Raw genomic sequence first — 13,677 nt, 5'->3', positions numbered from 1 at the left:
TGAAGTTCACTGATTCTTTTTAACTGATTATTATAACCCTCAATAATAATGTCCCTTTTTTCAAATTGTTGGTTAACTAATACCAAAGCGACCTCATTTGCTTGGGGTGCGTTATAACGACCTCTATGAGCCCTAACAGGCTTTTTATTGGCGTGAATAACCATTTTAAATTGGCTACAATTCTTCGGAACTCTTTTAAGAGCAGTTTTAAAATCCTTAACATATGGATTACTTTCATGCAGCATCAACTGTAGTGATTTAACTAACGCATTTTTAACTCCAGGACTGTTTTTACACCTGAAATCGGCTTCTACATTGTCCTCACCAATAAAATAAATTTGGAGAAACTGAGCTTCTTCTTTAGAAGCTGGCAAAACGCTACCAACTAAGTGGTAAACTTGCCCCTGTACTTTAAATGTGGGCATATAACCTTCATTAATAACTTTTGTCGCACCAAATGAAGTCATTTGAAAACAATTATTATATTTTCTGGTAAGCCCCATAAAATGTGTATGGTCTGGGTGATCACCATTTAAAAGACTTAAAAGAGGATCTGGTAATGTTTTAAGAGATGGAATCTGGACTTTTCCCTCTTTGCAACACATACCTTTTGACTCTTCCTTCCATTTTAAGGCGCCACAAAATGAGCATCTCTTATTCATTATTCCAATATCAACTGATTTATCAGAATTGTATGCCAGATTTAAATCGTATAAAAAAGCGGAATTATGTTTTACTTTCCACGAATGTGCACTCATTGTATTCTTTTGTTGTGTTTTTTTTGCAGTTTGAATTTCCTCACAATGCCTAACATGATAGTTCTTATTTTCAATCTTTTTCTGTTTCACTTGAATTAATTACAGCAAACGGTCATTTAATGGGACGTAAAGAAGTATGCAAAAGAAAAAGATTATATTAATAATAAAGACAGGTGGGGGACGCCGTGAATCAAATTGTTTAAACATTTGCATTTGTTTAAACAATATGAGGCACGTGTAATAAAGAGCGTGAGAATCAATTGGTTTGAATATTTAATGTTCTTTTAATATTATCAATGCGATTTGAATTTTAAATGACAAAAATCGGTTACAAAATGTCTTAAATCTGTTGTGGAAATGTAAATTAAATATTCTTTTAGCAAAAGGATATCAGTATTATCTTGATTTTTTGGATATACATATTTCGTGCGTGTGTGTGTACATAGCAGAGCGAATCATTGTTTATTTTTGTTTTTTACAAATCCAAAGTTTGTAGATAACTCAACATTTGAAAACAAATGAAAAGATTTGCGATATAATCGATTTTTTAACCGCGCATTTTAAATTTTTTGTGACTGGTATTTTCATTTTTTCCCCTGCGCGGTCACACTTAAAATGCTACATACACTCATTTACGACTTAATGCAAAGTGCGCCAGCAGAACATACATACAAACATATGTGGAGGCCGTGACGTCACGCATAAGAGAATTGGAAAATATTGGGGACTTGGTTAAGGAGGCTGAATTTTCAAAAAATTTAAATGCAGTTAGTTGCGGCTATGCCATAAGATTATGATCATAATTTTTTTAAACCATTTTAACAACATTTATAACAAAAAAATGGCAAAAGAAAGAATTTAAAAAAAAACGAATCGAATTTTGGGGCACTTTGGGGTCGTTTATTGTTTTAATTTGTACCTCACACACGTCTCCTAATTATTTCAGAATTATGCGGATTTTTCTAGATTTTTATGTCAATCCGCTCTGGTAGGAATTTACCACTGACCCATTTTTTATTCGAAGACTTTTATATAGTAGTTTAGATAAAGACAGGTGGGGGACGCCGTGAATCAAATTGTTTAAACATTTGCATTTGTTTAAACAATATGAGGCACGTGTAATAAAGAGCGTGAGAATCAATTGGTTTGAATATTTAATGTTCTTTTAATATTATCAATGCGATTTGAATTTTAAATGACAAAAATCGGTTACAAAATGTCTTAAATCTGTTGTGGAAATGTAAATTAAATATTCTTTTAGCAAAAGGATATCAGTATTATCTTGATTTTTTGGATATACATATTTCGTGCGTGTGTGTGTACATAGCAGAGCGAATCATTGTTTATTTTTGTTTTTTACAAATCCAAAGTTTGTAGATAACTCAACATTTGAAAACAAATGAAAAGATTTGCGATATAATCGATTTTTTAACCGCGCATTTTAAATTTTTTGTGACTGGTATTTTCATTTTTTCCCCTGCGCGGTCACACTTAAAATGCTACATACACTCATTTACGACTTAATGCAAAGTGCGCCAGCAGAACATACATACAAACATATGTGGAGGCCGTGACGTCACGCATAAGAGAATTGGAAAATATTGGGGACTTGGTTAAGGAGGCTGAATTTTCAAAAAATTTAAATGCAGTTAGTTGCGGCTATGCCATAAGATTATGATCATAATTTTTTTAAACCATTTTAACAACATTTATAACAAAAAAATGGCAAAAGAAAGAATTTAAAAAAAAACGAATCGAATTTTGGGGCACTTTGGGGTCGTTTATTGTTTTAATTTGTACCTCACACACGTCTCCTAATTATTTCAGAATTATGCGGATTTTTCTAGATTTTTATGTCAATCCGCTCTGGTAGGAATTTACCACTGACCCATTTTTTATTCGAAGACTTTTATATAGTAGTTTAGATAAAGACAGGTGGGGGACGCCGTGAATCAAATTGTTTAAACATTTGCATTTGTTTAAACAATATGAGGCACGTGTAATAAAGAGCGTGAGAATCAATTGGTTTGAATATTTAATGTTCTTTTAATATTATCAATGCGATTTGAATTTTAAATGACAAAAATCGGTTACAAAATGTCTTAAATCTGTTGTGGAAATGTAAATTAAATATTCTTTTAGCAAAAGGATATCAGTATTATCTTGATTTTTTGGATATACATATTTCGTGCGTGTGTGTGTACATAGCAGAGCGAATCATTGTTTATTTTTGTTTTTTACAAATCCAAAGTTTGTAGATAACTCAACATTTGAAAACAAATGAAAAGATTTGCGATATAATCGATTTTTTAACCGCGCATTTTAAATTTTTTGTGACTGGTATTTTCATTTTTTCCCCTGCGCGGTCACACTTAAAATGCTACATACACTCATTTACGACTTAATGCAAAGTGCGCCAGCAGAACATACATACAAACATATGTGGAGGCCGTGACGTCACGCATAAGAGAATTGGAAAATATTGGGGACTTGGTTAAGGAGGCTGAATTTTCAAAAAATTTAAATGCAGTTAGTTGCGGCTATGCCATAAGATTATGATCATAATTTTTTTAAACCATTTTAACAACATTTATAACAGAAAAATGGCAAAAGAAAGAATTTAAAAAAAAACGAATCGAATTTTGGGGCACTTTGGGGTCGTTTATTGTTTTAATTTGTACCTCACACACGTCTCCTAATTATTTCAGAATTATGCGGATTTTTCTAGATTTTTATGTCAATCCGCTCTGGTAGGAATTTACCACTGACCCATTTTTTATTCGAAGACTTTTATATAGTAGTTTAGATAAAGACAGGTGGGGGACGCCGTGAATCAAATTGTTTAAACATTTGCATTTGTTTAAACAATATGAGGCACGTGTAATAAAGAGCGTGAGAATCAATTGGTTTGAATATTTAATGTTCTTTTAATATTATCAATGCGATTTGAATTTTAAATGACAAAAATCGGTTACAAAATGTCTTAAATCTGTTGTGGAAATGTAAATTAAATATTCTTTTAGCAAAAGGATATCAGTATTATCTTGATTTTTGGATATACATATTTCGTGCGTGTGTGTGTACATAGCAGAGCGAATCATTGTTTATTTTTGTTTTTTACAAATCCAAAGTTTGTAGATAACTCAACATTTGAAAACAAATGAAAAGATTTGCGATATAATCGATTTTTTAACCGCGCATTTTAAATTTTTTGTGACTGGTATTTTCATTTTTTCCCCTGCGCGGTCACACTTAAAATGCTACATACACTCATTTACGACTTAATGCAAAGTGCGCCAGCAGAACATACATACAAACATATGTGGAGGCCGTGACGTCACGCATAAGAGAATTGGAAAATATTGGGGACTTGGTTAAGGAGGCTGAATTTTCAAAAAATTTAAATGCAGTTAGTTGCGGCTATGCCATAAGATTATGATCATAATTTTTTTAAACCATTTTAACAACATTTATAACAGAAAAATGGCAAAAGAAAGAATTTAAAAAAAAGGAATCGAATTTTGGGGCACTTTGGGGTCGTTTATTGTTTTAATTTGTACCTCACACACGTCTCCTAATTATTTCAGAATTATGCGGATTTTTCTAGATTTTTATGTCAATCCGCTCTGGTAGGAATTTACCACTGACCCATTTTTTATTCGAAGACTTTTATATAGTAGTTTAGATAAAGACAGGTGGGGGACGCCGTGAATCAAATTGTTTAAACATTTGCATTTGTTTAAACAATATGAGGCACGTGTAATAAAGAGCGTAAGAATCAATTGCTTTGAATATTTAATGTTCTTTTAATATTATCAATGCGATTTGAATTTTAAATGACAAAAATCGGTTACAAAATGTCTTAAATCTGTTGTGGAAATGTAAATTAAATATTCTTTTAGCAAAAGGATATCAGTATTATCTTGATTTTTTGGATATACATATTTCGTGCGTGTGTGTGTACATAGCAGAGCGAATCATTATTTATTTTTGTTTTTTACAAATCCAAAGTTTGTAGATAACTCAACATTTGAAAACAAATGAAAAGATTTGCGATATAATCGATTTTTTAACCGCGCATTTTAAATTTTTTTGTGACTGGTATTTTCATTTTTTCCCCTGCGCGGTCACACTTAAAATGCTACATACACTCATTTACGACTTAATGCAAAGTGCGCCAGCAGAACATACATACAAACATATGTGGAGGCCGTGACGTCACGCATAAGAGAATTGGAAAATATTGGGGACTTGGTTAAGGAGGCTGAATTTCCAAAAAATTTAAATGCAGTTAGTTGCGGCTATGCCATAAGATTATGATCATAATTTTTTTAAACCATTTTAACAACATTTATAACAAAAAAATGGCAAAAGAAAGAATTTAAAAAAAAACGAATCGAATTTTGGGGCACTTTGGGGTCGTTTATTGTTTTAATTTGTACCTCACACACGTCTCCTAATTATTTCAGAATTATGCGGATTTTTCTAGATTTTTATGTCAATCCGCTCTGGTAGGAATTTACCACTTACCCATTTTTTATTCGAAGACTTTTATATAGTAGTTTAGATAATGTAGTCAACCATGACAACATTGGCATTTTAATAACATTACGCAGAACTCAGCACCAACTAAGTTCTTTGTGGTTTTGGAAAAAACAACCACCGAAAAATCCCCGCAATTATCCAATTAAAAAATCAATAAGCCCATCTGCTATTTACATACCTTATTGGGAGTGAACACATCAAAGAATGAAAGATAGAATAAGACTTTTGAGGCGATTTGCTTCGGTTTCTCATAGTTGCCAATCATTTCCCCATCGGTCTCACCCAATTGCGCCGATCTTGCGGTGCGATCGTAAAATCATTTGACAAATTGAATGACATTTCGCGGCACAGTGCCCGATGACAGCTGAAATGCCACTAATTATGCCAATCAGAGGGGATCTGGCATCGATCTCGATGCTCAAGTGTCGGTTAAACTTGATTTTGTAATTGCGAGCGAATTACGCGATCGCAAATGTGGTATCCAGCCCCATGACGATGCTCAAACTTGTTTTGGGGTCCAGTTTCCAACCACGCCGTAGTTTATGGAAGATGTCACGTTGATGATGGCTTTATTATGCAGGCAAATCAAATGGATCTGCAAGAAAGAAGTTTCTTTGTTCGAGCCATACAAACAAACAATTGCGGACTAATTTCGCTTTCAATACGATTTTAATTAACGCGTTTCGGTCGTAAAGCTACCACCTCCACTCCGAAATGTCTGATCTCAGCGGACGACTTCCTTCGATTGCCCTTCACTTTCGCGGATTATGGCCGTAAAACAATGATTAAATTTAATACCATTTCGTCTTGGACTCTGGCACGTTTCGCACTTCGGCCAGAAGAGAAGGTCAGGGTCTGCGATCCGAATTTAGCCAACCTCTTTTTCTGCCGAGTAATCAGACAAGTACCAGAAACCTTCGCATCGATCGATCGTCGTCGTCGTTTTTGACGAATTAACGCAGTAGAGGGAAAAGTCCCCGCGATATTTGTCCAATCAATTAGGTGGCATCCCAATAAAAAAAAAAAAACATCAGCCCAACTGTGACTGATTTTCCTGTTTTGATTTTGTGGGCTTCAGCGCATTTTCCACGGCTTTGAAGATGCACGGTCGTTAAAAAAAAAAGGCGGTCAACCAATACCGAGCGCCGTTCTACGCGCTTCTCATTCTGTTTACCTAGCGAATTAAGCCGTGAAACTGTTTGCCTTTCGGCAAGTCTCTGGGAATTTACGGAACAAATAAACCAAAGCCAATGCGTTTTACATTCATGCTGATCTAGCATTGAGATCTAAACAGATATTTGCAGTGCCGCAGTTAATGCTAGAATTTGTACATTGTACTAATGTACATGCGCAGTTGACACTTGAATTATGTATTATTCGATAGGCCGCAATAAAAAAAAAATATATTTATTTAATTACGGTTTGTTTACTACATTTTAAGAAAACATTAAAAAAAAAGTGTTTTTGTTCTTTAAGGGTTAGATCACATTCACTTTATATATTGTTTAAGAAACTGCCAGATCTTTTAAAATATAATTAAATAGAAGTTATCTTAAGTGCTTGATAGACATTAATTTTGAATGTTACAAAAAAGTGAATGTTAGAGTAATATAAAGTGAACTCAAAAACATATGTGGACAATTTTCGCTGTCTGAAATCCAAAAAAAAAACATATATCACACTGAAATACTGACAGATTCACCATAAAATAAGCTAATTACTTAATTAACACCATATGTGCCAAAAAAAGGCAATTACTGGTTATAAGATTGATGGGGCTTTCCGCTCTTGAATCGACAATGCCAAGACAAGACTTACTGACCGGATTGAAATCTCAGACACAGACTCACACCCAAATCTCAAGATCTCCAGAAGGGAATTGCCCAAGAGCAGCGACTGCAGCATGCAAATATTGTTTTGTGGGGCTTTGCAAAATGTTAAACAGAAATGCAATTTGGCAAACGTTATTTAAGAGCTCACCGTGCTTGTCTTATTTAAGCGTCGTTTTTCTCATAACGATCGTCGGCGACTCGAACTCAAGACGTGGTCAAAATACATGTCTAACAAGTGTGTCCAACATGATGCATGTGTGCCCCCAAAGGGGCTCCAAAAAGGGAGGGCGTTTTTGAGGGGGAAAGGGGGTCTGTTGTTGCTGTTGGGCCAAACAATTTGCCGCGTTTGTCACTGCTGGTTCCGCAATTGTTTTATGGCCGCTGCCGAGGGCCGAGACCCCTGGCAAACATTGGCCATCCCCAAACAACCAACTGCACAAATATTTGAAAAACACTGGCGGGGCGACTACCAGAGAAGAATCAACTATATCAGAGTGGAAACCGAAGGTGTGAGTTATATATATATACCTTGTACCGCGAAAAAAGCAGTTCAAACATTGGACATGTTTTTTTTTGCCAAAATCAAACATATATTTCGCACCATGAAATCCTTAAACAAAAAAGAAGACCTTCCAGGACTGTAATTTCCCCCAAAAACAATTTCAAAATATAAAGGCTTTCCAAAAATTTAACCCAACAAAAAAACAACTGGAATTAATAATTAATGAGATGGTCGAATCAAAAACACATGCGATTTTGAAATTGGTGACCCGATTGCTGGTGACCCATAATTTCAATAGTTTTTCAATATACATGTTATGCTTTTAGGCCAATAATATATATTAATATATATAATCATATAAAATATTAAACTAATTAATTAATTAATTTTTGATTATTATTTTATATTTTTCTCAGTGCATGTCCAAGAGCAGGCGAAAATAATTGAGGGCTGAGCTCCCATCCGATGTCCACACCTCTGTTAAGTCACCAACAAGTTTGACTCACAAATGCATAATCAATATCAATAAATGTATATACAACTTGTTCAAACTTGATCTATTGTTTGGCAACAAAAGTGAAAGAACGAAAATAAATATAGATAAACATCCATTTTCGATTCAACCATACTTATAAATCTCTGTGGCTCAACCTGATTTTCGGACAGACTCTGACATTTGTTTTACATAAAGGCCATAAATATATTTAAGGCTTTAATTTTATTGTGTTCTTGTCTTTTAATTACACCGCTCAAAGCATAAATTTTCATAATTAAATAAAAGCAAGGGCAAAACAAAAGCTGAAGCCCAGACAAGGCAAGACATCTTGTCTGAATATTTTCAGGCCTAGAGTTAGTGTTCGAAACGAGTTTGGATGCCCCGAACAGAATCCATATGATTCACACTAGACTTGGCCAAAAAAAAAAGTTGGCCTGATCTGAAAATTTGCATGCTCTAAAAATATAATTCCAGATACTTTAAAGTCAATAGATTGACGTCACTGGTAGGCAATTTTGCTGGCGGTGTAAACATATCAAAACACAAATGTGAATAATTAACTGAATAAATTTGTAATAATGACAAAAGAAATGGAAGATATGATAATATGGTTGAAAATAGACTAGAAAATGTCTTTTTATTGGGTTAAGCTTGTAAATAGAAACATTAATTAAGGAATTTTATGGGCAATTATAACTTTATCACAAATACAATCAAAAATTCATGTTTTTATAAATTTATAATTTTATTTCATGATTTCTAGACAAATAAATATATTCATAGATTTATCATAACAAATGGAAAGTAACTGTATAACAAAGAGCCAAAGGCTTTGTCATTTAAATTATTGTATGTTTTTAAAAATTACAAATTAATTAAACAATTCAAAAGGTTTTCTTGTATATATCAGAAATTTTTAGTTACAAAATAAAATAAAATATATACTTAGACCTTAATATAATCAAGTTATTTTCGTATGTACGATTTAAGCCAATATATTACTTTATTAAACAATATTAAAGCCATTCACTTATTAACACGGGAGTGCAAATTTTTCGTAATAAAATTTACATTTCCTTGACACTCAAATGGTGCAAATAGATTACAATTATATAGGATAACCTTAAGCTCTCCAAAAATAGTTTATAAAACATTTGCCTTTTTATTTGTATATAATTTTGTACTAATTTTCTAACTGATAATAATTATAATTAATACTTTGACGAACTAAAATATTTAAGCATCATAATTAACAATTAAGATCATTTTTATAGCGCCACCTTGGAACTCCATTGCTTATTCAATACATTTTTATTTAGTCATTTTTCATACAATTAAGATATAAGCTCTATTGACAGGCCATCTATTTTCATCTTTTTTGACAAAACAAATCAATAAACAAAAATCCGATTTTGCACAAACGAGTTTTGAATGTTCCCTCCCAGTTCAATGTTCGTTAATTATGCTAGACTTTTGGCAGAGAATATATGAATCAGCAGTCACTAAATACCCATTTCATTTGCTTAATACAAAATCAAAATCTTACTCCACTTTTGATGGTTTTGATTGCAACGTGTTTCCCTTCAACGTTCATTATGAAAATCAGTAAATTTATTAAGTTAAGCTAATTTCACCAAACGATAACCATAAAATCAGCCGAGCGTATAAATTCATCCATAAAGTGTAAGCTGAAACTTTATATAAAGGTTGTTTTCATAATTCATTCAGCATGGTTGCCAAAATTGGGGAAACTAATTCGAAACTGGATATTTTTTAGTTGGCAAACTGAATCACTTAAAATGAAATTAACTGAAGCCTTTTTGGCTTTATTATTTTTTTTTTGCGGGGTATGCAACGAGTCCGTTCGTGGGTCATAAAAACCAAAAGAGATATTCTGATCGAACGTCGCCTAATCAGCAGCAATAATGCGAGTTTAAGCATCCATCGATTGATTCCCCCAGCCCAATTAGCAGACTCATTGGCAGATCTAAGACTCTTGGCCAAAGACGAGGAACTGGTTGCCGAACCAAGCCGATTATGACACCCAACACCCGACTGAACTTGCCAGGCGCTAATCAGTAACTCCACTTAGCGAACCATCGGAAGGATAGAGTCGAACACGGCAAAAAAAAAATTGGTTACTTAAGTGCTATTATAATTTCAATTTTAAACATGTTTTTATAGCTTTTTTAAACATCGGATGAAAGAAAATATGACCGCTTTTATTAACAACTTATTCAATTTCACATGATAAAAACTTATAAAGCTTCATATGAATATGAGAATTTATGAGGAGTCGTATAATACTATTCTCTCTGTGTATTAGCCAGACGACAGTTTAATTGACGTAAAGGTCGAGGCGGTCGGACCCGGAGAGGTTCTAATCATGTTGATTAGATCGCCGCTTTTGTTATGTTGCCTATGCAAATTCGCAACCCAAAAAAGAAATAGGAAAATACAGGCAGATGGGTTGACAGAAATTTTGTAGGAACCAAATCAAGCGGATATCAAAACAAAACTCCAATTAGCATAGGCCCATAATCTTTTGTGGGTATAAAAACCTGAAACGCCTCCTTCAGATCAACAGATTCAGCCAAAACATGGTGAGTTTCGGTTCTAGGGGGAACCACCGCGGACAATTCAGCCGCCACCCCACCCGCCCTCTCATCCCTATTTACTTTCTTATCGCCGTTTCCAGAAGTTCCACGTCATCGCATTGGCCTTTGTGGGCCTGGTCGCCGCCGATGTCAGTCACCTGAAGTTGGGCCTGTCCGCCGAAGGAGGCTACGGATTCTCCGCCACTTCCTCATCATCATCCTCTTCTTCGGTAGTGGTGCCAGGCGGTGATTCCAGCTCCTATCAACCCGCTGAATACACTCCCGCCCATCTCAAGCAGGCCTCTTATGGAGCTGTTGGAGCAGAAGTCATTCCTGGAAGCGATTCGAGTTCTTACCAACCCGCTGAATACACTCCCGAGCACTTAAAAACCGCACAGGTTGTTCCAGGCGGTGATTCCAGCTCCTACCAACCCGCTGAATACACTCCCGCCCATCTCAAGCAGGCCTCCTATGGAGCTGTTGCAGCTGAAGTGGTTCCTGGTGGCGATTCTAGCTCCTACCAACCCGCTGAATACACTCCTGAGCACTTAAAATCCGCTGAGATTGTTCCTGGTGGCGATTCTAGCTCTTACCAACCTGCTGAATACACTCCCGAACACTTGAAGGCAGCTGAAGTTGTTCCTGGTGCCGATTCGAGCTCCTACCAACCTGCTGAATACACTCCCGCCCATCTCAAGCAGGCCTCCTATGGAGCTGTTGCAGCTGAAGTGGTGCCTGGTGGCGATTCGAGCTCCTACCAACCCGCTGAATACACTCCTGAGCACTTAAAATCCGCTGAGATTGTTCCTGGTGGCGATTCTAGCTCTTACCAACCCACTGAATACACTCCCGAACACTTGAAGGCAGCTGAAGTTGTTCCTGGTGCCGATTCGAGCTCCTACCAACCTGCTGAATACACTCCCACCCATCTCAAGCAGGCCTCTTATGGAGCTGTTGCAGCTGAAGTGGTTCCTGGTGGCGATTCGAGCTCCTACCAACCCGCTGAATACACTCCTGAGCACTTGAAATCAGCTGAGATTGTTCCTGGTGGCGATTCTAGCTCCTACCAACCCGCTGAATACACTCCAGAGCACTTGAAGAGCGTTGAGATTGCTCCTGGTAGTGATGCTAGTTCCTATCAACCCGCTGAGTACACTCCTGTCCATCTCAAGGCTGCAGAGGTTGTTCCTGGTGGCGATTCCAGCTCCTACCAACCTGCTGAATACACTTCCACACACCTTAAAGCTTCCGTGCCGGCGGCTATTGGAGCTGATACTTATGCTCCAGTTCCTGCTGCTATTGGTGCTGATACCTACACGCCCGAGAAGTTTATTCCGCAGGCCGATCGTGAGGCCCACTACAGGTACATTCAGCAACAGCAGACTGTAGTGCCTGGCGGAGATTCCAGTTCCTATCAGCCCGCTGCTACTGCTGTTGTTTCTGGTGGAGATCAGTCCGCCGTGGTCCAGAGCAGCTACGTCCAGAGCCAGGCCAAGGCCGTCCTCCCCGGATCGGGTGCCAGTAGCTACCAGTCCGCCCAGCTGATCCCGTCCTACGTCCAGGGACAGGCCCCAGTCGTCTCATCTGCCCATCAGTACGAGGAGCCCGCTTCGAATGGCATCGAGGAGTTCAATGTGGAGACCCATGTGCCCGAGGCCATCGGCGGCGACACCATCGCCCCAGGTCACCTGGAGGCCAGCTACTCGACGAGTGGACAGGAGACCCAGTACGCCTCCAACGGCGGCTATGTTTACTAAGCTAATGCATTAAGAGCCCCAGAGTCTATTATAATTAAATACATTTTTTTTAACGTGAAACACATTTGTATTTCTTATTTTCTGTGACTGAACAATGTAAAGTGTCAGAAACAACATCGATTAAATGTTTTTCTTCTTATAACTGTTTTAAAATACCGGTTTTGAGATCAGCATTTCCCGTTCACTGTTGCCCAATTATAGTTCTCCGAATACGGATGCTAAATTTAAGTTTCCCCAATTCCTTTTCCAACTTACTTTACCTCTATACTGAGATTTAAATCGGCATTTCCATTTTTTTTGAAAATTTTTCAAAAAAAGCTGTGAATGCAGATTAATTGAAAGTTTGATTACGAGTTCAACAAGGTATGGCATTCCATTATTGGATAGTTATTCGCATTGTTATCTTTAAAGTTCTGATATTTTTCACAGGGTTTTTATCATCATTTTTCTCAAAAATTTTACAAAAAAAGTTGTGAACGCCACTCGATTGGAAATTTTGCTACGAGTTTAACAAGGTATGGCATTCCATAATTGGACAATTATTAGCATTGCTATCGTACAAATACTGATATTTTTAAGTGAAAAATGATCCATATTCCAACTTTTCACATTTCACATTTTTCAAAGGGTTTTCATCATCATTTTTCTCAAAAATTTTACAAAAAAAGTTGTGAATGCCACTCGATTGGAAATTTTACCACGAGTTCAACAAGGTATGGCATTTCATAATCGGACAATTATTAGCATTGCTATCGTAAAAATACTGATATTTTTAAGCGAAAACTGATCCATATTCAAATTTTTCACCTTTCACATTTTTCATCATCATTTTTCTCAAAAATTTTACAAAAAAAGCTGTGAATGCAACTTGATTGGAAATTTTCTAGGAGTTCAACAAGGTATGGCATTCCATTATCGGACAATTATTAGCATTGCTATCGTAAAAAAACGGATATTTTTTAGCAAAAAATGATGACTTTCTATTTTAAATTTTAAATTTGTCATCATTTCTTTTAAATTTTTAGCTGTGAATAGCATTTCATTTTTTCAATCGTTTGTTCGTACGTCTGTGTTATTAGTCTATATTAAAATAAATTAGTTGTTCTGCTGTTTATGATTTTTGCCAGTGCAGGACAGCCTTACTGTTCGCTGCATTTCAAGTTCACGGGCAACGTCAGCCGCAAGATGTG

General features: G+C 36.1%; 1 protein-coding gene across 1 annotated transcript; it reads left to right on the top strand.

Moving 5' to 3' along the window:
- The first annotated feature begins 10,721 nt into the window (after positions 1-10,721).
- On the top strand, positions 10,722-12,530 carry LOC108039267 (spidroin-2). The gene is made up of 2 exons (XM_017116195.2): positions 10,722-10,736; positions 10,832-12,530. Exons 1-2 carry the CDS (start codon positions 10,734-10,736, stop codon positions 12,485-12,487), a joined length of 1,659 nt encoding a protein of 552 aa, XP_016971684.2. The 5' UTR covers positions 10,722-10,733; the 3' UTR covers positions 12,488-12,530.
- The last annotated feature ends 1,147 nt before the right edge of the window (positions 12,531-13,677 follow it).

This window comes from Drosophila rhopaloa, unplaced genomic scaffold, assembly GCF_018152115.1.
Source record: "Drosophila rhopaloa isolate 14029-0021.01 unplaced genomic scaffold, ASM1815211v1 contig_3, whole genome shotgun sequence".
NCBI classification, from domain to species: domain Eukaryota; kingdom Metazoa; phylum Arthropoda; class Insecta; order Diptera; family Drosophilidae; genus Drosophila; species Drosophila rhopaloa.
Note: the sequence above shows the minus strand (reverse complement) of the source record. Positions and strands in the feature narration are given on the sequence as shown.